General features: G+C 37.6%; 1 protein-coding gene and 1 long non-coding RNA gene across 2 annotated transcripts; one reads left to right on the forward strand and one right to left on the reverse strand.

The window, feature by feature from the left end:
• Positions 1-9,161: 9,161 nt before the first annotated feature.
• Positions 9,162-11,103, reverse strand: LOC121367816. Its single transcript, XR_005957436.1, has 2 exons — positions 10,969-11,103; positions 9,162-9,454 (listed from the first exon to the last, which is right to left on the reverse strand). It is a non-coding gene; the product is annotated as an uncharacterized LOC121367816 (long non-coding RNA).
• Positions 11,104-11,675: 572 nt separating this feature from the next.
• Positions 11,676-25,135, forward strand: LOC121369373 (myoglobin-like). The gene is made up of 4 exons (XM_041494429.1): positions 11,676-11,831; positions 20,637-20,735; positions 22,890-23,103; positions 24,490-25,135. The coding sequence occupies exons 2-4, from the start codon at positions 20,656-20,658 to the stop codon at positions 24,601-24,603; spliced, it is 408 nt and encodes a 135-aa protein (XP_041350363.1). The 5' UTR covers positions 11,676-11,831; positions 20,637-20,655; the 3' UTR covers positions 24,604-25,135.
• Positions 25,136-25,619: the final 484 nt, after the last annotated feature.

Below are 25,619 nucleotides of genomic sequence, written 5' to 3' on the forward strand. Positions count from 1 at the left end.
AACACACTGTACCGATTCTAACACACTGCACCAATTCTAACACACTGTACCGATTCTAACACACTGTACCAATTCTAACACACTGCACCGATTCTAACACACTGCACCAATTCTAACACACTGTACCAATTCTAACACACTGCACCGATTCTAACACACTGTACCAATTCACACTGCACCAATTCACACTGCACCGATTCACACTGCACCGATTCTAACACACTGTGCCAATTCTAACACACTGTACCGATTCTAACACACTGTACCAATTCTAACACACTGCACCGATTCTAACACACTGTACCAATTCACACTGCAACAATTCACACTGCACCAATTCACACTGCACCAATTCACACTGCACCGATTCTAACACACTGTACCAATTCTAACACACTGTACCGATTCTAACACACTGTACCAATTCTAACACACTGTACCAATTCTAACACACTGTACCAATTCTAACACACTGTACCAATTCTAACACACTGCACCGATTCTAACACACTGTACCAATTCTAACACACTGTACCAATTCTAACACACTGTACCAATTCTAACACACTGCACCAACAACACTGCACCGTATTCTAACACACTGTACCAATTCTAACACACTGTACCAATTCTAACACACTGTACCAATTCTAACACACTGTACCAATTCACACTGCACCAATTCTAACACACTGCACCGATTCTAACACACTGTACCAATTCTAACACACTGTACCAATTCCTAACACACTGCACCAATTCTAACACACTGTACCTGTACCAAGTCTAACACACTGTACCAATTCTAACACACTGTACCGATTCTAACACACTGCACCGATTCTAACACACTGTACCTGTACCAAGTCTAACACACTGTACCAATTCTAACACACTGTACCGATTCTAACACACTGTACCTGTACCAATTCTAACACACTGCACCGATTCTAACACACTGCACCAAGTCTAACACACTGTACCAATTCTAACACACTGCACCGATTCTAACACACTGTACCAATTCTAACACACTGTACCAATTCTAACACACTGCACCGATTCTAACACACTGTACCAATTCTAACACACTGTACCAATTCTAACACACTGCACCAATTCTAACACACTGCACCGATTCTAACACACTGTACCTGTACCGATTCTAACACACTGTACCAATTCTAACACACTGTACCAATTCTAACACACTGTACCCATTCCAACACACTGCACCGATTCTAACACACTGCACCGATTCTAACACACTGTACCAATTCTAACACACTGCACCAATTCTAACACACTGTACCTGTACCAATTCTAACACACTGTACCAATTCTAACACACTGTACCAATTCTAACACACTGTACCGATTCTAACACACTGTACCTGTACCAATTCTAACACACTGTACCGATTCTAACACACTGTCTTCTAACACACTGTACTGTACCAATTCTAACACACTGTACCAATTCTAACACACTGCACCAATTCTAACACACTGTACCAATTCTAACACACTGCACCAATTCTAACACACTGCACCAATTCTAACACACTGTACCACACTGTCCAATAACACACTGTACCAATTCTAACACACTGCACCAATTCTAACACACTGCACCGATTCTAACACACTGTACCAATTCTAACACACTGCACCAATTCTAACACACTGTACCATTCTAACACACTGCACCGATTCTAACACACTGTACCAATTCTAACACACTGCACCAATTCTAACACACTGCACCAATTCACACTGTACCACTAACACACTGCTATTCTAACACACTGTAACACACTGTACCAATTCTAACACACACCAATTCTAACACACTGCACCAATTCTAACACACTGTACCAATTCTAACACACTGTTCTAACACACTGTACTGTACCACCAATTCTAACACACTGTACCAATTCTAACACACTGTACCAATTCTAACACACTGCACCAATTCTAACACACTGTACCAATTCTAACACACTGTACCAATTCTAACACACTGTACCAATTCTAACACACTGTACCTGTACCAATTCTAACACACTGTACCAATTCTAACACACTGCACCAATTCTAACATACTGTACCAGTTCTAACACACTGCTATAATTCTAACACACTGTACCAATTCTAACATACTGTACCAATTCTAACACACTTCTAACACACTGTACCAATTCTAACACACTGTACCAATTCTAACACACTGTACCACCATTCTAACACACTGTACCAATTCTAACACACTGCAATTCTAACACTGTACCAATGCACCAATTCTAACACACTGTACCAATTCTAACACACTGTACCAATTCTAACACACTGTACCAATTCTAACACACTGCACCAATTCTAACACACTGTACCAATTCTAACACACTGTACCAATTCTAACACACTGTACCAATTCTAACACACTGTACCAATTCTAACACACTGTACCAATTCTAACACACTGTACCAATTCTAACACACTGTACCAATTCTAACACACTGTACCAATTCTAACACACTGCACCAATTCTAACACACTGTACCTGCACCAATTCTAACACACTGTACCAATTCTAACACACTGTACCAATTCTAACATACTGTACCAGTTCTAACACACTGCTATAATTCTAACACACTGTACCAATTCTAACACACTGTACCAATTCTAACACACTGTACAACACACTGTACCAATAATCTAACACACTGCACCAATTCTAACACACTGTACCAATTCTAACACACTGTACCAATTCTAACACACTGCACCAATTGTCTTAGAAGTTGTGACAGCAACGTTGGCTAACTTTCTCCTGGCAGTTAGTAGTCCGTGCCTAGCATTATGATGTTCTCAGACTATCAACGAAGTTGGCCAACTCCGTCGTGTATGCTGGGCTAAGACTATCAACGAAGTTGGCCAACTCCGTCATGTATGCTAGGCTAAGACTATCAACGAAGTCAACCAACTCCGTCATGTATGCTAGGCTAAGACTATCAACGAAGTTGGCCAACTCTGTCATGTATGCTAGGCTAAGACTATCAAAGAAGTCGACCAGAAGTTGGCCAACTCCGTCATGTATGCTTGGCTCAGACTATCAACGAAGTTGGCCAACTCCGTCATGTATGCTAGGCTAAGACTATCAACGAAGTCAACCAACTCGACTGTTGCGTTGTAATTTCCCCCAACTCCAGACTTAGATGGGTGAGCTCAGATTAACAACTAATCGGTCGTAGGAGTTGTATACGACACAATTTGAGGTGTAAGATTGCTCAAATTACAACTGGACAGTCGTAGAGGTCAAGACATAGCCGAGTTGGCCAACTCTGTCGTTTCAGTTGGTAGTCTGGTTGTAGCATTAACTATGTGATCGTGATAGAACAGTTACTGCTAGCGGAACTGAATTACTCTTGGTGGAATATATTCCTGTTAAACTATACCTGATATGACCTTTAACTTTCACCTTATTAATATGTCGTGATCTCAAGTTACAGTAAGGGGTTAAAAGCTAGATTAATACCTCGTCAAAATGATTAGTCGATTTAAGTTAATCAGAAAATGCAATTACGAATTATGTTTAATATAGCAAGTAATTCACGAAGTTTTACTGATTCACATTGGTGTTGTCGTTGCAGAAAATGTTTCCCGTCATCGTCGACTACGTTGCAGCTAAAGCTGGAGGCGACAGGGGGGCGTGGACGGCGGCTCTCGACGCCATCGGTGCCGCGATCGCCTCCCAACAGTAGAACGTGCAGCTTCTCTAACCACACGACTATCCATATTGGAAATGGCGACGACATCGTTCAGTTGACCACGTCCTGCGACTACATTAAATATTTGGTTGTTTGGATTGCGTAGGTTGAATCGAAATTTCAAAGATAAAAGACGTAAAATGTCTATATACAGGCTAGCTACCTGTATTTGTAGTATTTGACTCTGTATAACTGAATTAAAGTTTAATATTTTTAGCAATGAGTGGATGATGATGATGCTACTGCTGCTGCTGCCGGTGATCATATTTGTATGTCGTTGGTTTCGGACACTGAATGATGTCGCTCTTGTAGAGGTAGTTGGGCTTAAATTATCTTTTGTTGCTTCCGTTTCAAAGAAGGCTTCATTTACCAAACTTCGTAAAACGATTTGAGATATATTTTTACTTTCATTGAAATATGTTCTCAGTCCTGTTAGACTTTGACGGGTTTTTTCCTTTCGACATTAAAAGCTTCTGAGGAGCTTGTGTTTTCTTTTGAAAGGGTTGTGTTATTTATAAATCATCATATCAAATACTGAGTTTCCGTAACTTCGTGTTTATCGTGGTTACGACTGCAGTTTGACTTCGTAAGTGGTATGCCATGTTCTGTCTATGAGAAAGTGCAAATTAAAAATACCTTACTGCTTTGAGGAGTAGCTTACGTGGCGATAATCACTTTTCTCTCACAACTAAGTAATATTTTTAGACACGCAATAGCCATATTTTAAAATGTACTGAGGTGTCGTATAACAAATATTTCAAGTAAACCATTGAAAATATACCATCATAAAATAACTATAACATGAACCGTTATACTGAACGAGACGCTGGCCGTTATACTGAACGAGTCGCTGGCCGTTATACTGAACGAGACGCTGGCTGAACTTATCAAAAATAACTATAACATGAACCGTTATACTGAACGAGATGCTGGCCGTTATACTGAACGAGACGCTGAACGAGACGCTGGCCGTTATACTGAACGAGACGCTGGCTGAACTTATCAAAAAGGTTTGTTTTGTTTAACGACCGCACTAGAGCACATTGATTAATTAATGATCGGCTATTGGATGTCAAATATTTTGTAATTGTGACTCGTAGTCATCAGAGAAAACCCGCTACATTTTTCCTAAATGCAGCAAGGGATCTTTTATATGCACTTTTCCACAGACAGGAAAGTACATACCACTGCCTTTGACCAGTTATGGTGCACTGGTTAGAACGAGAAAACACTCAATCATTTGAATGGACTGAACTTACCACTATTGACGTAGTCTACCATAAGCGTTGGAAGTTTAAAAGTTCGTTTGTAAACGATACCACAAGCGCTCATTAACTAATTTACATCGGCTATTGATTGTCAAAACTTTGATTTAGTCTTGAAAAAACCCTCGCTACATACTTTCCCAGAGACAGAGCAGCATATACCACGGTTATTGATATACCAGTCATGGGCACTGTTTGGGATGGGCAAACGACCTGTCAGGTGGAGTTCGGTACTACGACCACAGACTGACTGTGTACACCAGTCGAGCGCACTACCATCGTAGTTACACGTATTACCGTATATGTGTTCGAAATACGTTCTTGTCTGTCCTGACAAGTACAAATGTGCTTGGACAAACACATTTTACCCTAGTTTTTAAACACTAAGACATATTTTTTACTATTAGAGCCGTTTTTGATAACTGAAATCATACTTTACTTAGATTTTATTGTTTAGATTATCCATTTCCGTACATTCGAAGTGTTTTTGGTGATCCTGGTGTTTTTAATATCACAAAATGCATTTCTCGTATTTTTAAAAACGCACGTGAGAGGTAACAATTATGGAGTGGAGTTTTAGTCTGTTTTTAGAGGGTATTTCACCATTTCAAATTCACAGTCTCATGTTTCACTCAATTGTAACTTTATTCAAATTTTGTTACAGGTTTGTAGATTAACTAAACTTAGTGTTAATTTTCATGGTTGAAACTAGGGCATGTCCCTTTAATGGTTGTCCTGTGGACAAGTAAACATTTTCAATCCAGTTTCATTTTGAGCAGTCAAAAACATCGTCCTTGCACTTGAATGAAGCAAACTACTTCGACAGGTGAAAATATAGGCGGACAAGTAGATTTCTAGAAGTTAGGTAGATACTCTAAGCCAGCACATCTAGCGTGTTGTCATGACTGTGTCTAACGTGTATGTTGAACTGTCCGAAATACACCTTTAATTTGATGAACACGTAAGATTAACTTGTATTTGTTCTACCAACTGACAGGACATACACAATTAAACCACACGAACACAATTGTTAACAGACGGAGCTGAGTTTAAGTCATTCTTCTTCATATTTATGTCAACTATTTTAAACCGTTTCTCATATTACTTTCTACAGTTATTTTGGTGTAAATAATATTGATAATACATGTACTTTGGCCTTGATATGAGAAGCCCAACAATCTTCTCCAATATAGAATACTGAGTTTCACAAACCGGTGTCTTCAATTGTTTGTGCAATATATTTTATTGATAATACATGTACGTAGCCCAGTGGTAAAGCGCTCGCTTGGTGCGCGGCCAGTTTAGGATCGATCCCTGTCGGTGGGCCCATTGGGCTATTTCTCGTTCCAGCCAGTGCACAACGAATGGTCACAGTCATTGGTATGTGCTATCCTTGCTATTAATGAAACGTTTTAGCGGGTTTCCTGTCTAAGACTACGCCAACATTACCAAATGCTTGACATGCAATAGCCGATGATTGGTAAATCAATGTGCTCTAGTGGTGTCGTTAAACAAAACAAACTTTAACTTTTATACTAGTAATTAATCATCGGCTGTTGGATATCAACCATTTGGTAATTCTGACACGTAGTTATCAGAGAAAACCCGCTACATTTTGCTAATGCTAATAATATCTTTTATATGCACTTTCCCACAGACAGGAAAGTACATACCAGTGACCAGTTGTGGTGCATTTATTGAAACGAGAACAAATCCAATCAGTTGAATGGATCCACTGAGGTGGTTCGATCCCGCAGCGTAAGCACTCAACCGACTGAACTAAATCCCCACCGACCCCACCCCCCATCCCAACACCACTAGAATACATTGATTTATTAATCATAGCCTAATGGATGTCAAACATTTGGTAATTAATGACTTATAGTTTTAGAGAGGAAACCCGATACTGTTTTTCATCAGTAACAAGGGTTCTTTTATATGCACCATCCAATAGACAGTATAGCACATACCAGTGGTGGTGCACTGACTGGAACGAGAAATTTAATATTTATTATACAATTTTATTTAATTTGTATTTGTTAAGTTGGGTTGGGGTTGTGTGTGTGTGTGTGTGTGTGTGTGTGTGTGTGTGTGTCTGTCTGTCAATCCTTTTCATTCCGTTGATCATACAGTTGTTATTGTTTTGTTTTTATTAATTTTTATTGTTTGAATTTGCGATTTACTGATAAAAAAAGGTCAACTTTCAAATTTCACTTTTGACCCCAATCGTCCTTCAAGATCTTTGGTGGTCATAAAGCCTACTGCAATACTGAACTACCGGTTGTAATGACATGTTTGCCCAATTAATTCACTATTATCATATAACCATTCCCCACAGCTGTAAATTGTAAATTCTTATTAGAGTTCCCCTACTTTTTTGAAGAATATATATATATATATATATATTGTTTTCTAAAATGCACACAAATATTGTGTGGGGTTTTAGCCCTCCCCCTTCCCCCAATAATTTGGAATACACAATATTATTGGTAGTAAATCTCAAGGTATACCCTGTACTCCCTAAAAACTCCCCACTCCCACCCTCCCAATGTTTACTTGCTTCCGCCGTGCCTGTAAAGGTAGTTATTTGTTTTGAATAGTTTGAAATTGGACACTGCACAATCTAATTAAAATTAGCTCCACTATTACATGTGGATCTAACAGCAGCCCGTTGGAGCTCATGTCCAGTTGACCTTTCATTCGAGCAATCAAAACCTTACTTGCAAAATCATGCCAGTGATTTGAAAAGAATTTGAAAACATTCAAGATTATGCCGAGGCTATACGAAATGATTCTGGTGAATTACGAAGTATGCCAGAAAATAATTGCAATATAAAATTTTATATAAAATTCGTTTCAAGACGAAAAAAAACCTTGATGGTATAGCCATAAAATCTGTTTATACTAGTATACAATCCAGTTTATTGCTGCACTTTTCCCCTTGTTTTTTTAATGTTGAAATAGACCAACAAGTTCGCCTATTGCATAAATAGTCTCGCACAATATTTTTAGAATTTGTATTTGTAATTGGTCGATATTTAAATTGTTATTTGTAGATGAAATGTCACCTGGACATGGGAGTGCACGCAATGCTGTTAGATCTACTGGTAGACCCAGTAGAGCTAATTTTAATCAGATTGAACACTGCATTTCGTGTACTTTAAAAAAATTTAAACAACAGTTTAAACAGAAAAGAAAAAAAGAAAGAGTAAAGTATACTGTTGATAAATCTACTAGGATTATTTATTTCTCAATCTTCTTTTTGTTTTCATTCATTCATTAATTTTTTAATCTATTTGTTTTGTTTACGTCTTTCCGTTTGTGGTAACGTGTTTATTAATGTCGTAAATATAAGCGTACGAGATGGGGATTCGAACAAATCGTCAAATTCGGGCAAAAACGATGCCTGAAACCTTTTCACCGTGTATTTCCATCATTCTACCCACAATATTAGTTGTAACCCATGTAAAAATGCGCAGTGCTTCGTTTGCAACCCTATATCTAGCCGTTTAGCAATAATGCTGATAGGAATTGATGATGTTATCCACATTCTGACATTTTCGTTTAATTCGGGCAAAAATCAGCCTGCTCCCCTACAAAAATGGGAGCACATACACCTATGGTCGTCCCATGAAGTGGCGACAGCGGGTTTCCTCTCTCAATATCTCTGTGGCCTTAACCATATGTTCGACGCCATATAACCGTAAATAAATGTGTTCAGTGCGTCGTTAAATAAAGTATTTCCTTCCTTCCTGTGTTCATATCTATTCATGTACAATGTTTATCCAAGGTAGGGATAATGAACTCTTTTTTTTTTTGTGAAATAAAATATAATAATTAAAAAACCCAAACAAACCTGTCCTTTAATTTCTAAGATTTTATGGTAGGCCTACGTAATGTTATGCTTTGTATTATCTTGTAGAACCCCTGGTGTAGCCAACATTTTTACCCCATGTTTTCTATCGCAGTATCAGTGACATATGAACATACCTACCTACGCGACGATGCTGTTCCTACCGAGTTTTCATTGACAAAGAAATTGAAAACACAAACATCGCCCCCACCCGTAATAATAATAATAATAATAATAATAATAATAAAAGAATTGTGAGAACTATCAGTAAGGATAATATTTAATCTGAGTCAATGAGTATTAATTGGAGAAGGGACCAGTCATAAAGACAGATACGAAGAACTGACTGAACACATTAGAAATGAGGTGGTTGCACTCGGCGAGTTCATCTATGGAAACACAGACAGAATGTTCAGGTGATTAATTACGATTGTTGCAGAGAAGAATATTTGACTTGAGAACAAGAGATTGACATGTAACCAACAGTTCAGTGTAGAAAATATAAAACAGCCATTCCTTTAGTTCTCAAACTGTCCATTTCACCACCGATGATTATAACCTGAAATAAATGTTTTTTGTTTTTACATTAAAGTTAAACAATAGTAAAAAAAATTGGTTTATTCCCGATTCTTGCATTCCCGAATCTGGCAGTGAGATTATAACACCTCTTAATTGGGCACGCCAGTTGTTCCATTTCTGGCAGCTTATTGCTCACCCTTACTAATTGGTGTTCCGTCACCTTAATTGATGGCCCATCACCTTAATTGATGGCCCATCACCTTAGCTGATGGCCCATCACCTTAGCTGATGTTCCCTGCCGTCCAAAATTTCTCCTTTCGCAGCCATGATCAAACATAACAAACATCATGACTGTACAGTATTTATATAGGTAGTATTTCCTGTCTCCAAATTTTACGTTATAACATTATTGATCTCGTTAACCCCACACGTCTAAATTGGTAGTATTTCCTGTCTCCAAATTTTACTGAAATATAACAAACATTAATTTTGTTGCAATCTCTATTCTTCACTGCTCACTGCTCATTAAGGTTAATCTCGTTAATCGCCCCCTCTGTTCTTCACACATCTCGTTATCCCCATGCGTCTAAATTGGCCTTAATTGCTCACGCCAGTTTTCCCATTTCTGGAAGCGGATTAGAACACCTCACCGCTTACCTAATCTGGAGGCTGCCAGTCAGATAAATAAACTATAAACTTATGTAAACATAGGGACGAATCAACATTTATATTTACTTTGTCCACGTATTTTCGTGACATGTTTGGGGAATAAGTTCAGTTTGAGTGGACGTATTGAAATGTTTAATGGTTAAGTGTTTTAAAAATAGGAAACTTGACTACTTGTGTGTACAGTAACTGGTTTTAAACCACTTGGTTTATAAACACATGTATTATTTTGGCCCATAGTCATATGCGTTAAAATAATAGTGAAATCGATAGGACTATAGCCTACACTAAATATCGCGGCTGTTTCAGCACAGCCTATAAAAAAACCCGATTATTTTGAAACTGGTACACAAAATAGTACATTAAATTGTGTCTGATTTCCAAAACACTTACATCTGTAACAATACGTGGACTCAAACCAAGGTTTATATCCGAAAAAGTATGTTAACAAAAAAAACCCCACCAAAAAACCCAACACACAATCAAACCCCCCCCCCCCCCCCCCCCCCCCCCCCCCCACACACACACACACACACACTCACAACAAAAACGTGGAGAGAGGCCTAGACCATACTCGGCGGCAACAATGAAAATCAACACTATTTTACTGACAAACAACTGTCAGACAGGCCCAATGAAGTATACAGTTTCTACACTGAATAACGATATATGTAATAAAACTGCATTCACTGAGAGAAGTTGTTTACTAAGAAAACAAGTCGACAAGGATGTTCGCGACACGCTCACATGACCACAGTGACACTGACAATCAACGTTCGTCACTATCATTTAGATGTTTACAGGGAAATTATACACATATAATTAGCATAATTATAAACCATCAAGACAATAATTAAATAAATGAAATATAATGCTTAAATGGCTTACCTATCGACGCTGACAATGATAAATAATAGTTTGTTTTGTTTAACGACACCACTAGATCACATTGATTTATTAATTCATCGGCTATTGGATGTCAAACATATGGTGATTTTGACATAGTCATAGCGAGGAAACCCGCGACATTTTTCCATTAGTAGCGAGGGATCTTTTATCCCACAGACAAGATAACACATACCACGGCCTTTGATATACCAGTCGTGGTGCATTGGCTGTGACGAGAAATAGTCCAATGGGCCCACCGACGGTGATCGATCTCAGACCGACCGCGTAACAAGCGAGCGTTGTATCACTGGGCTACGTACCCCCCCCCCCCCGACATTGATAAACTGCAGGCTGATTGTAGTTGGTTAGTTATGACGTCTTCTCGACTCTGCCCCGTTATAGCCTCGTTTTGGATACGACCTTGACAAGGGTGAGTGACCGGGTGCTTAGTTACGAATACCTCCTATTGGCCAGGCAAGGCGGAGCAGGGGCCTGCCGGGGCTCTAACCCCCTACCCCCCCCCCCCCCCCCCCCCCCCGTTAATTCTGAATCAAAAACAGTATTACTAATAAATCATAAGCTAAGGCAGAGATGAATTTTACTTGTAGAATGCAGTAAATTGCATTTCAGGATATTGTGTTGGTAAATGGCTCATTTTAAGCTGATTTCAGATATGCTGTGCAAAGTGACGTCAAGATTTACCATAGCTACCTTAATTATTGGGCCCCAGACAAACACACCCGTTGACCCTGAGATATTGTCGTACGTGTGCTTCACTCGTGTCAAGTGTAGACAGTGTCTGGGATTTAAACGTGCACACGTCCTGCTGTGGTTTGGCTCTCGATTAGACATTTATCCAAATCGTAAGTGTTTTCCGTGTAGTTTAAATCAACGACAACCTTCTTTTTTTAATTTGAATTGATTACAGAGTTTAATCTGGACGCCAAATATTAATACGAATTTGATAAACAATAATAATTGATAAATGCTGTCCAATTTCAAAATATATAGCCACCTATTGGGGACACTTATGATCTGTTTCGTTTTTATTACGTACCCTCAAATTATTTTCTAAGTTTAGCAGAAAACCTGAAGCGTTATGAAAAGTCCACGAGTAATTCTTCGCACCCTTGTTTTGTCTTCTTATACAATAAATATAACATCCAACGGCAATTGTTTTATATGATATATTTGGCGAATGGTATAATTTATTTCGTTCATACTTTAAAACTCAAACTTAACCCTTATTCTGCCGCATTCTTTTTGCTAAATTTAAAGAATTTTCACCTGTTCTACATTTCTAGTAATTTTATTAAAATCCGTAGGCATTTTAACATGAAATTACACCCATATATACCATAATGATCCACCTACGTAATGATAGCATTTTGTAGATGATTATTTTATTTATGTTACCATGGCAACAGCTGCAAATTTCAATATACAATTTTTTCATTAATAATTAAGAAAACATGAATAAAACACTACTATTTTTTCTTTTAATTTAAGTGTATGCTGTGATTTATTAAGCATAGTGATTGATTTAAAGAAAAAATTAAGTAGACTGCCATTTTTTTTTCAGAATAATAGGGTGCAATGCACATACTGTCATCAACGCTTTTTTGTAAATTATGAAGATAATGTCCAACATTATCTATACATTTTTAGTAATATTATTAAAATCAGTTGACATTTCAGCATAAAATGACACACATATATACTAAGAATATCCACCTACGTAATGCTAACATTTTATAGTCAGTTATATTGTTTATGTTACCATGGCAACAGCTGCAAATTTCAATATACCATATTTTCATTAATAATTATGAAAACTTTAATTAAAAACTAATATATATTTTTCAATTTAAGTCTATGCTGTGATTTATTAACCATACTGCTTGATGTAAAGAAATAATTAAGTCGACAACCGCGGTTTTTCTGAAAAATAGGGTCAGATGCGCATTCGGCTATCAACGCATTTTTTTGTAAATTATGAACATAATTTCCAACATTAACTATTATACATTTCTGGTAATATTATTAAAATCAGTTGACATTTCAGCATGAAATTATACACATATATACTAAGAATATCCACCTACATAACACTAACATTTTATAGTCAGTTATATTATTTATGTTACCATGGCAACACCTGCAACTTTCAATATACCGTTTTTTATTAATAATTATGAAAACTAATTTAAAACTAATATTTTGGTTTTAATTTAAGTCTATGGTGTGATCTATTAACCATACTACTCGATTTAGAAAAAGAATTAAGTAGATAGCCAATTTTGTTTTTGAATAATAGGGTCAAATGCACATACTACCATCAACGCATTTTTGTAAATTGTGGACATTGTGTCCAACATTACCTAGACACTAAAAATATGTATACTATCTCTATTACTTTATATATCTTTGTCAAATGACACAAGATTTTAAAAAAGGTATATGCCCTTTCACTTCCTGTCATTTTCAAATGAACATAATTAATTCTGTTACCATGGTAACCAATGCAAAAGGAGGAACCGTTTCCCATATGAAATGTTTTAAATGAATTTATTTGAATACAAATCACTGTATAATGATGTAATAATAAACTCAGCTGTTTACAAGAGATGGGTGAAAATTGTTAATTCTGTTACCACGGTAACCAATGCAAAACAAAACACATTTCTAAAAAAATATCATTTTCAAGGACTGAGAAAAAACAACAATGTATAGTGACAATTGTACTATGCCTGTAGGAAAGATATATGAAGCTTATTAATTCTGTTACCATGGTAACCAGTTCAAAACTATGTTACCATGGTACCCAGATCGAAACTGTTACCATGGTAACCAATGCAAACTATTGGTTACCATGGTATGGTATGTAAAACTGGAAACTATTTGCTGTGTGCATGCAACTTTTGGATCATACGGTCAAAAGTAAAGGACACCAGTAATCAATAATTTGAGGGTACTTGAAAACTCCACATCATAACTGCCGCAACTAGGTGGTTATGGGGTTTGGAATCTTTTTAAATTGGGACACTGTATTTCATGTACACACTTTAAGCAGGAGCTATCTTACTATAATCATTCTAAAAATTATTAAAACGTATCCATTAATTCCCAAGATTTTAGGGTACATAATATTACCCTTCATACCCTCTGGCAGAAACCTTGGACACTGATATTAGAATAATAGAAATAGTAAAAAGGATTTTATGCATTTCCGTAATTTATTGTGACACAAGATACTTGCCATAGTGCTTCACACGGTCACAATTGTAAAAAAAAGAAGAGAAAAATGTCCATTCATCTAAAAAATATTTTAAACCCAAAGAAACAAACATCAACATGTAAGCCCTAATTAAAATTCAATATGTACCATATACATAATGTGTATCCAGTGTTGAACACTTATGCATGATACAAAATAGATCTAAACGGTCACCTGAGTAAATTGCTGACCACAACTACCAAACTCATGGAGTGCGGAGCACCCATTTTCCTAGGGGGATTAAAATGACCAAATTCATGGTTTTGGGTTTTCCATGGGTGAGAGCAACTACCAAATAAAATTGGTTGGAAATGGTCTAGTATTTCTGAAAACATAATAGTTTAAATGCATTTGTCTATATGATAGATGGTTTAATGAAATTGTCTCCTACCTGAGGGGTGGGGGGGGGGGGGTGGTGGGGTGGAGGAACACATTAACGAAATTCGCAAAATTGATATTTGTATGGTATTCCTGGACACGATAATTGGCTTAATTTCCCCTATTTGTGCCCCACCTTTAGGAGAGGGGTAGAATGACCAAATTCACAAGGAAATGGGTCACGAATATGCATTTTCTATATAACTATTGTGATCTCCATCCCCACCTAGGGGACATTCACAAGTTATATACACTGGTCATCTATTTGCCTTTATATATTATTTGAATACTATCCAGGTATAGCATTTCGGGCAAATGAGTTGGCCTAAAACCTTTTCACCATGTATTTCCATCATTTCACTCTGACACAATATTAGTTGTAATCCATGTAAAAATATGTAGTGATTCATTTGCAACCCTATATAGCTGTTCATGGCTGTAACTAGGATTTAAACAATGAACCAATGAGCATGGAAGGTGCAAGACACCATTTTGTGGTCATTTCAGGAAGGTTACATACTTAAAACATCAGTATCAATAAACTATTTTTATATTATTCCCCCCCCCCCCCCCCCCCCAATGCATTCCTCCCACACCAGGGGCGGGATGCAGCCCAGTGGTAAACGGCAGCTGGTTTGGGATTGATTCCCATCGGTGGGCTCACTGGGCTATTTCTCGTTCCAGCTAGTGCTCCATGACTGGTATATCAAAGGCTGTGTTATGTACTATCCTGTCTTTGGGATGGTGTATATAAAAGATGCCTTGCTACTAATGGAAAAATGTTGGGGGTTTTCTCTCTAAGACTACTAGTATGTCAAAATTACCAAATGTTTGACATCCAATAGCCGATGATTAATAAGTGTGCTCTAGTGGTGTCGTTAAATAAAAAATAACACACACACACACACACACACCATTGCCTCTACCCGTTAGCTGAGACCCTGCTGTTTGGCAGTAAAGCTAATATGAATAATAATTGTTGTTATCTAGATTCAGGGATTTTCGTTCAACTCTGGCAGAAATCTGCCTGCATCCCCAACAAAAATGAGAGCCCGTACGCTTAGGCCTATGCCGCTTCATTTTTTTATTTTTTTGGGCCCTGTCGCTTAGGCCCTTGGAGAGGGAGGTCAGAATGTCTTTATGTGTGGCACAAAATGTAGTTGGAACTGATTAAAAAAAAAATTAAGAAGTCAAAAACGTGAAACGTTTATGCCTGACGAACAGTAGTCCGAGCAGACGTAGAAAATGTGCTCCCTACCGCAATAGGTTACTTGAGATGTCACATAAGTAAATGTTTAAAACATTATTATCGGAATCATGAATTTATATTTGTGCAACTTCTTCTGACATGTTTATTGACGGAGTGAAAGAAGAAGAAATCACTGGCAGTTGGTCCCGCGAAGTATTGTATCTGGGTCAAGTGTCGATAATATAGGTCAACTACACTTCGAAGTTTTTGCGATTTTTCTTTGATATTTTTATCAACAATATAGGATCGTTTTATGATTTGTGATTATTACATCCTGAATACAACATTTTAATTGCATTAAATAATTTGTTTAACGATTTTTGAGACAAAAACAATGTTTCGGGTCGTTGCCTACACAACGGTGTCCGCCCTGCTAAAGTACGTGGAATGTTTTTCTTTTTAATTGTTATTTTAAAAAATTTAGTTATCACCGTATTTTTAAAATAAAAAACGTGATTACTTACTCTGAATCTATTGCAAACCATTATCCTACTGTAATTTTCACATTTTATATAGGTCCATATAGTTAGCGCACGATTTTTTGGGGGGTGTTGCGTAACACGAAAAAGGACTGTGTCGATGTTCTAAAAAACGGTCGATAACTGTTGCATGGAAAAAAAATTGGACCTCGCGGCAAGGGTGTGTATACCCCCGATGCATCCACACCAATTGGTACCGTACAGGCCAGATGTACTAATCATAAGCGTACGGGATCCCGTTTTGTTTTGTAGGGGTGGGAGAGGGAGAAGGGCAGGCTAATTTGTGCCCGAATTAAACAAAAATACCACCAACTAAAAAACAACATTTATTAGTTTTAGCGTTACTGCCAACCAGCTATATATAATATAGGGTTTCAAACGAAGCACTACACAATTTTACATGGATTTAATTACAACTAGTATTGTGGCTACTAGTACATGATGAAAAGGTTTCAGGCCAGCTCAATTTGCCCGAATGTCTCTGTCGTATTCGCCCAAATTTTAGATTTTGGTACTAATAAATTTATCAAAATACAATAGATCCAACAGTGCAACACAACTACAGTTTACCTCATGATGATTAATTTATCTTTATAACATTTGCAGATATGTGTTCAGGGAATGGTTCTACCCCCCCCCCCCCCCCCCCCCCGCTTTCCGGTCCCTGCTCGAGCAGATTTAAAAAAAAAAAATTCAATACATATTCCGGCGGAGCATTACAGAAATCCCCTATAAACTTCGCTCTCCAGACACCCCTACCTAAAATCCCAGCACACATGCCTGATTTTAAAAAGATTGTCATCCACCATACAACATTATTACAAAACATTCACTGCTTATATACGCTTATTCATAAAAAGCCATGCGTGGCACACAACCCTCCCCCCCCCCCCCCCCCCCCCCCACACACCAAATCCTTGGATCCGCGACTGGTACAGTAATAAAAACAAAAAAACAGTGGCGCCACATAATTATGTGTGACACGCAACGAGAATGTAAAATAATGTAGGTCACGGTATTCTGCAGACTACTTCAGCAGATATTCGTAACCTATCGTTTGTAATTCTTTTTTTTTTAAATGAGAACAAATATATATCCACTCAGTAGTGATTAATACTAATGTGAATGTTGAAAAGGAAAAACTGGCAGAAAAACAACACACAACAAAACAACAACGAACACCGAGCACATGTGCGTATTCGATCATATAGTCGACGTAACTGTTCAAGTAAACATAGCTAGTTAGAATATCATCTGCTGTAGTATAAGTAACCACGTTGTAATTATTAATGAAAACAGTTAGCAGCACAAGCAAACCATGTATACTACTGCTGTCAAATTGTATGACGGGAAATGTGCTGTCACATGACCTGTTGTTTATAAATAGAAACAGGGAAATGACGCTTTTCGACGACTGTTTATGCCGTCGGATTACAATTATTTGATTGTGTTTGTACCTTTTTTAGGCATTAAAAGTGATACTTTTTCTAATTTAATGCAACTGTCATAATGTAGTTCATATATAATAGTATATTATGACAACTTTGTAGAGATAAAAGAAACCGCTACCAAAAAAAACACAAGAAACAATAACAAACAATAGCACGCGCCATTTGACGGGTCATTTTTGTTTTAAAAAAAACATAAGATGTACAACAGCAATTTAGCAAATATTTGGATATGTCATTCTAAGACTATTTATTGACATTTTCTTACTTTGTTTTTGACAAAAATGTCAACAATTAATTTAGAAAATGATTTTTAAATAAAAAACAATGCAAAGTGACGTCATTGTGATGACGCTTGGCGTGTATACACGTCAACGGCAGGATAAGGGTTAATATTTTGTCTAACATTTACACGAGCGTAGAAAGGTGCCAAAAAGTGGGGGGCACATTTTTATATTTACACACTTTTACACTATTAGTATTATAGAGCAAATATAAAGCAAAATATCTGAAAAGTGGGGGCACATACCCCCTTTGACCCCCGCCCCCAGTCTCCTACGCCAGTGATTTATGGGGGGAAAAAAAACCCCGACCTGTAAACTGCGTTGATAACCCCGCCGTTGTTTGCTCAATAGGCCTATAGAATTCGGAACTTTTTTGACAGGGGTCAAGGCAAGTAGGCCGGTTTTTATTAATGTCGCGAATCGTTGTAATAATATAGCTTAGATAATTAATATTTGATACATCTGTGATGTTTAAATTAACCAGATTACAATAATTCCAAGATGGCCGCCATTTGAGTATTAAATCCCAAAATGTAATATCTGCTTTTAATTGGGGTACATTTATTATGGTAGTGATCATTCCTATTTAGTTGATATGTGAAAGAATTCACTCTTAATGTTGATATGATGTTGTAATCTGATTACAATAATTTCAAGATTACTAACATACCTGACTAATATATATATATATATATATATATATATTTTTTTTTTACTATTTACGAAATGCGGATTTGAAGTTAAATCTAGCAAGGTGTTCATTTATTGTGTATGAGGCGCCAAAACAAGGGTGCCAAAAGTGACTCGTCGACCATTGTCCGAACAATAAATTTGTTTCCTACCTTTTGATTCCCCCCACATTTTTATTCAAACACAAAGTGGAGAAAAAAACCCCAAAACATTCTAGCTTTCACATATTATATTGTAACCATGTCACATGCATTGAGTGTGTTTGCTGATATCTTCTAGGACAAAAGTATGTCATTTTATTCTGGCTGCCATTTTGCTTTTTTCTGCATATTATTCAGGCCCGTAGCATGGTGGACATTACTGGGGGGGGGGGGGGGGCAATTGAACTAGCGCCGAAGGCGCTAGGTATTTGTGGGGTCCGGGGACATGATTCAAAGGTTATTTGCCCGTTACTGTAACTCTCGCCGTTAATCTCGATCCGTTAGTCTTGCTACAACTTTTACATTCAGTCGAGATGTAAAGGATATCACCAAAAAAGAAAAGCAAAAAAAAGCCCTACACTACCCGCCCCCCCCCCCCCCCCCCCCCGCCCCCCCCCCCCCCCCCCCCCCCCCCCCCCCCCCCCCCCAAGAAGAGTGGAAGGATGTGGAGTAATCTTAAAACGTCATGAGATGCGCTAAAGTATAAGGTCTCATTACACAGATGTCATCTGCCATTGAAATCCATGTTAAATTGCCCAACTTCAAATGAAGATTACCAATAGAACGGGTTTTTGTTGGCACTAACAACATACACCATTGTGAATATACATTATGTAAGCATTTATTTTCATTTCAAAATTGAGAACACTTCCGTTTTAGTATTTTGCTATATGACCATGTACCAAAAGGTCAATGCACAGTATTACAAAATAGCATGGGCAAAATACAGCCAGAAGGCTTACCATTAAACATACATAGTTTTAATTCTTCTCCAATTACTAGTGAATATGTGAACCATAACATATGTCACAATTAGGAACTATAGTGGACCGTAATGAATGAATTCTCACCCGGTAGTGAATTGTGTAGTGAACTTAACGACGGTACCGACGGAAATTACCGTCGTTGAGATATAAATTGCCGTAGGTAGGGATCACACCGACGGCACAAAGGTCGGTATAGCTCGTCAATAATGGTAAAATGTCTGCGTCTGGTGTACCTTAATTTATATGCTAGTATATATCATTAGTATATTTAAAATATGTCTACATTTAACAAAATAACCTTTCAATCGTGTTTATTTTCTGCTAAAATAATTTTTAGTTTACAGAAATTACCATGGGCTGGCTTTAAGTTGACATTGGTGGGCCGTTTCACCCACGGCAATTTTGTTTTTAAATTGCCGTTGGAGACAAGTGTTTAAGTTTAAGCCCTGCAGTACTAGGGGAAATGTTTTGTCAAAACTAACAATATCTCCGTGTTAATCTTACATGTGAAATAATCTGTTGTCATGTGTGAAAACTAACAATATTTCCGTATTAATTTTACATGTGAAATAATCTGTTGTCATGTGTGAAAACTAACAATATCTCCGTATTAATCTTACATGGGAAATAATCTGTTGTCATGTGTGATGGTAGACACAAAGTGAATAACACTTTTAGAAATAAAGCATGTCTTCAAAGTAGCTTGAATTGCAGTTTGTGTCCCACTACCCGTTCTTGGAGCACACTGATACAAACATCGGTGTAGAAAGGGCCATGTTATAGTCTTTATTGATAAATGCTTTAGAATGTGTTATAAAACCCCCCAAAACCAAACCCCTTTTAGTGGTGGCTGAAACCGAATTAACTTCATTACCCTGTTCTCTTTCGTACTCCAGCAGCCGTGCCTAATCCAAGATGTGCGAGACCATTAAAGCAGATTGGAACAACAAAATTGCCAAGGATCTCCAGGGACATGGGACCGCCATCTTTGTCAAGTACGTACCAGACACTGGACCCATCGATTTTTTTATTTATTTGTTGAATCATGATTTAATCGCGACAGCCTGTGGTATAACTGCAATGTACACCCTACCGCATGATTGTTACCGTCACTAAAATATTGTTACTTATAGTCCGTCCCATCATTCATGACATGATGCAGGCCGTCAAGTATCCTACCGTTTCCTATTTATTCCAAAAAAAAATTATGAGTCCCTATTTAGCCCTCTTTTTGATGAAAATTCCTATTTTTTCCCTTTTTATTTGCACTTTTGACAAGTTTCTTTTTTTCTTTTCTTTTTTAGCGACACCATATTTGTACTTGCACCTTGGCATTTGGATTAATGTTTTATTAGTATACATTCAGTCTACAAATTTGACATGTAACTTGTGGTGAATTACGTAGTGGCTGAATTTGGTTCAAAGTGTAGCTGTACAGAGTTCCACAGTGACTTCGTGCCTACTGGCCCAGAGTAGATTTAGGGCTGTAGGGCCATTATATATTAAATGTTGGTGGCCTGATTTTTTTTCTTCTAAAAAACAAAAAAAAACAAAACAACTACTAAATTGGGTGGGTGGGTGTTTGTAAAAATATCTTACATTTTCCACATTTCTCATCACGTCTAAATTGTACGAAGTCGGGCTGAAGCTTTTTGGGTTACGTCTGATATACTGGTACATGGTGTCTAAGAAAATAGGACTTCAGTGCTCATTTGCAGGTTGTGCTTCGCTTATCGTAACAAGTATTCTATTAAATGTGCACACCTGCAGTATCATAATTATTTGACATATTTCTACCAATTCAGTTAACTCATTGCTACTAAATCCAGCTATATTATCCAGTTGATCTACCAAGAGAAAACTAATTTTAAAAATAGTGTCCATACCCACATTCAATCACACACACACACACACACACACACTGCCATTGCTGCTGTTTTTGATGATGTCACTGGGTCAGCAATGCCTTGTAGGGGGTTTTCAGTCAACACCACTGTCATTTCAAAGTTAAAATTTGACCTTGTAACTTGTATTATTCAATAGCATAAAAGGAATTGAATAATACAAGTTACAAGGTCAAATTTCTATTTTCCTTTCTTTTTTTTACCCACCGCCTCACTTGACGGCCTGCACGATGATATATAGATAAAAAAAAAATTCGTAAATAATTTGTTTTGTTTCAGGTAAGAAGAAAAGTAAAAGTGTTTTGGAAATAACAAAAAAAAAAAAATATATATATATTTTTGTGTGCAATTTAGAAAACAATCGGCTCTGAAATAAATAACGTGTAGTTAATTACATAGTAAGACTAAAAAGCGTTCACTGTGGGACGGACTAAGTCCTTTACAATGTCGGTGGAAGGTAAACACTAATTCTAGCCAATGGTTACACTTCGTAATTTCCAGTTTGTTCAATGCCACGTCCTCTAGTCCTCCCGTTGTTGTAAACAGGGGACGGCTAGAGGACACTCATGTTTCGTCTTCCTCATACAGTCCCTCAAGCGCATCCCGTGCCCCAGTAGGGTTACGTAGTCGTTGAACTATAATTTATTATTGTTGTTTGACACAATATACTCATTCATTCATTTAAGGCATCGGGTCGTATTAAAAGTCCGAGTCACTCTCACGAAATATATCATCATGTTAAAAGATGTTAAAAACTCAATAAGATGAAAATAAAATAAAATTACTTTACTGTTTTTTCTAACATAGATCTAGAGCGTTTACTGAGACATTTTGGTATGGATGCACGGTGACGTGTCACGGATCGGGGGGGGGGGTGCACCCTATTGATCTTCGAAGTGCCCCGAAAATCAATTGTGTAACTAATGTATTATGTAAATTTAATATATATTTTTATACCAGGTGTTCTGGCTGGATACCTGTATGTCGGGGTACTCGAAAGAATGTAGGTATCACTAGAGAGAAAATTCTGCATCTGTCCCTGTTAGCATCATTTTCAATAAGACTTTTTGTTTCTAAAAAGTTTAATTTTTTAACCTGATTTCAGATGAGCAACTATAAACTGAAAGTGTAACCTTCAGAACTTAACACTAAAGTTAGCTCCTCTGGGGAAGTTAATACTTATTGTATAATTCGCTTTCTGACTTTGCCATGGCGAGACATTAACAAAACTGTTGACCATTCCAGTTTCCTCATTGCCAACCCTGATGAGCAGAAGAAGTTCACCAAGTTCGCCACTGTGGCGGCCGATGGCCTTCCTGGGAACAGCCAGCTGCAGGCGCATGCGCTCGTTGTGATGAAGAAGCTTGGTGAGATCATCAACGCGCCCGACATTAACGCAGCCACCAAGGATCTGGCAGCCAGTCACAAGACCATGAACGTCCTCGTGCCGAACTTCAAGGTGACACTATGCTACGTCATCGTGCTGGAACTGACTACAACTCCCAGTGAAAGCTATTTCTATACTGTACCTGCTACGATCTTTGACTTTAACCGTAACAGTATTGTGTGATCTGTCGCCCCGTTCCACGAACCGATCTTAGGGTCTAAGATCACCTAAAGTGCACAAGGTGGTTAGGCTCTTAAGTTAAGGTGATCTTAGGCCGAAGATTGCTTCGTGGAACAGGGCCCTGAAGTTTAAATTTACGGAAATATTTTCATATCACAAGCAAATATGTAAGATTATGTCTTATGACTGAAAGGTGTGTTCCTAAACCACTTTAAATTATGCATAATAAAATTATTTAATTGAAAATAGATTTATTACCTTTGATCATGTATGACCTTGCCAACCTTAATCATTGACTTTCTGAATAGACAAGTGGATGTGGTTGTTTTCAAAATGCCCATCAAATACCTGGTCACTTCCAATAAATGAATTACTCTTTGATCTTGGGCTAATAAAACATTCACATCAATTAAATCTTAGACAATTATCAGTGTTTCTGCCAGAAATACATTTTTGAATATGGCGCTATGAACTTGAATGCAACTAAATTCAACTAGGGAGGTGGGGGGGGGGGGGGGGGGGGGGTCTCCCCCAGAAACAAAACAGGTTAAGTTTAGGATTAGGCTTAAGAAAATCATACACTAATGATAAGAGTAATTAATTTTGTCAAAAGGTTAACTTAAAAAAAAAAATTTGCAAAAACATTTGGGTATGGCACCATACCCGTTTTAGCCTCTGTGAGAAAACCTGACTGATTGACGAAACACGTGGAGCCAGTTCACTCCGCTGATCACATCAAATGAACAACACGGCTACCTGGGACTGCTGGCAGAATATTAGCCAATGAAATTATGCTTACTATTATAATGAAGCTACTTGTTTTGTACAGTGCATTTGATTTGTGGAATACGTATTATTATTAGTGGTCTCAATCGCGTTGGTATGCTATCCTGTCTGTGGGATGGTGTATATAAAATATCCCTTGCTACTAATGGAAAAACGTAACGGGTTTCCTCTCTAAGATTATATGTCAAAAATGTTTGGCATCCAATAGCCGATGATTAATAAAGCAAGGTGCTCTAGTGGTGTCGTTAAAAAATAGGAAAAAAAACTTTTAACAATGAAATTATGAATTCAGGTGCGTGTGCAGGAATTTTAACCGGGGTGGGTTTAACCTGGCGAGTGAAGTTCATTGGAGGTCGAGTCGTGCTTCCCTGGAAAATATAGCGAAACAAAAGAGGAACGAAAGCTGCAGGGGGGAGGGGGGGGGGGGGGGGGTTCTATATTACCATGTACTTCACGCAGTTTTACTCAATCATATTGATCTTGTTTTTGCAGAAATTGTTCGTGGTGATCGTCGACTACGTTGTGGCTAAAGCTGGAGCCGACAGAGGGACGTGGACGGCGGCTCTCGACGCCATTGCGGTCGCTATCGGCTCCCAACAAGGATAGAATATACAGCTTCTATAAACACACGGCTATGCATTCTGAAAATGGCGACGATATCGTTCAGTGGACCACGCCCTTGTGCTTGTGGACCACGTCAAATGTTTTGTTGTTTGGATTGCGAGGTTTCCATTGGAATTTCAAAAATAAAGAAGTTGAATGTTTCTATACAGCCTATCAGTAGTTTTAATATTTTACACTGGATAATTGATTAGAATATTTAACATTTCTGGATGATGATGGTCTTAATATGTTGGTTTCGGACACTGAATGATGTATGTGGCTCTTGTAGAGGTAGTTCTTGCCTAAACTGTGTTTTCTTCCTCGGTTTCAAAGAAAGCTTCAGTTACCGAACTTGAAATAATTGAGATATATTTCTATTTTGTTTGAAATATCTTTCTGGTCATTTAGATACATTAAGTTTTTGTTTCTTTTCGACATTAAATGCTTTTTAGTAGCTTATTTTTTTCTTATAATTGTTTTGAATGTTTTGTTATGTTATTTATGAATCATCATATTAAATACTACGTTTCCGTAACATTGTGGTTATTACTGCTTAGTTTCACTTCCTACGTGGTTTGCCGTCTATGGGGGAAGTGCATGTAAAAGATACTTGTAGCACATGTGATGGTAATGAAGTAATATTGTTAGTCACGAAATAACCATCTTTTAAAATGTGCTGAGGTGTTATTTAACAAATATTACAAGTAAACCATTGGAAAGATCCCATCATAAAATACTTTTAAAATGATCCATTATAAAGGAGGGGACGGGACGTAGCCCAGTGGTAAGGCGTTCGTTGGATGTGCGGTCGGTGTGGGATCGATCTCCGTCAGTGGGCCCATTGGGCTATTTCTCGTTCCAGCCAGTGCACCACGACTGACATATCAAAGGCCGTGGTATTTACTATCCTGTCTGTGGGATGGTGCATATAAAAGATCCCTTGCTGCTAATCGAAAAGAGTGGTGACAGCGGGTTTGCTCTCTCAATATATATGTGGTCCTTAACCATGTTTGACGCCA

The sequence above is a fragment of the Gigantopelta aegis genome, chromosome 3 (genome assembly GCF_016097555.1).
Source record: "Gigantopelta aegis isolate Gae_Host chromosome 3, Gae_host_genome, whole genome shotgun sequence".
Classification (NCBI taxonomy): Eukaryota; Metazoa; Mollusca; class Gastropoda; order Neomphalida; family Peltospiridae; genus Gigantopelta; species Gigantopelta aegis.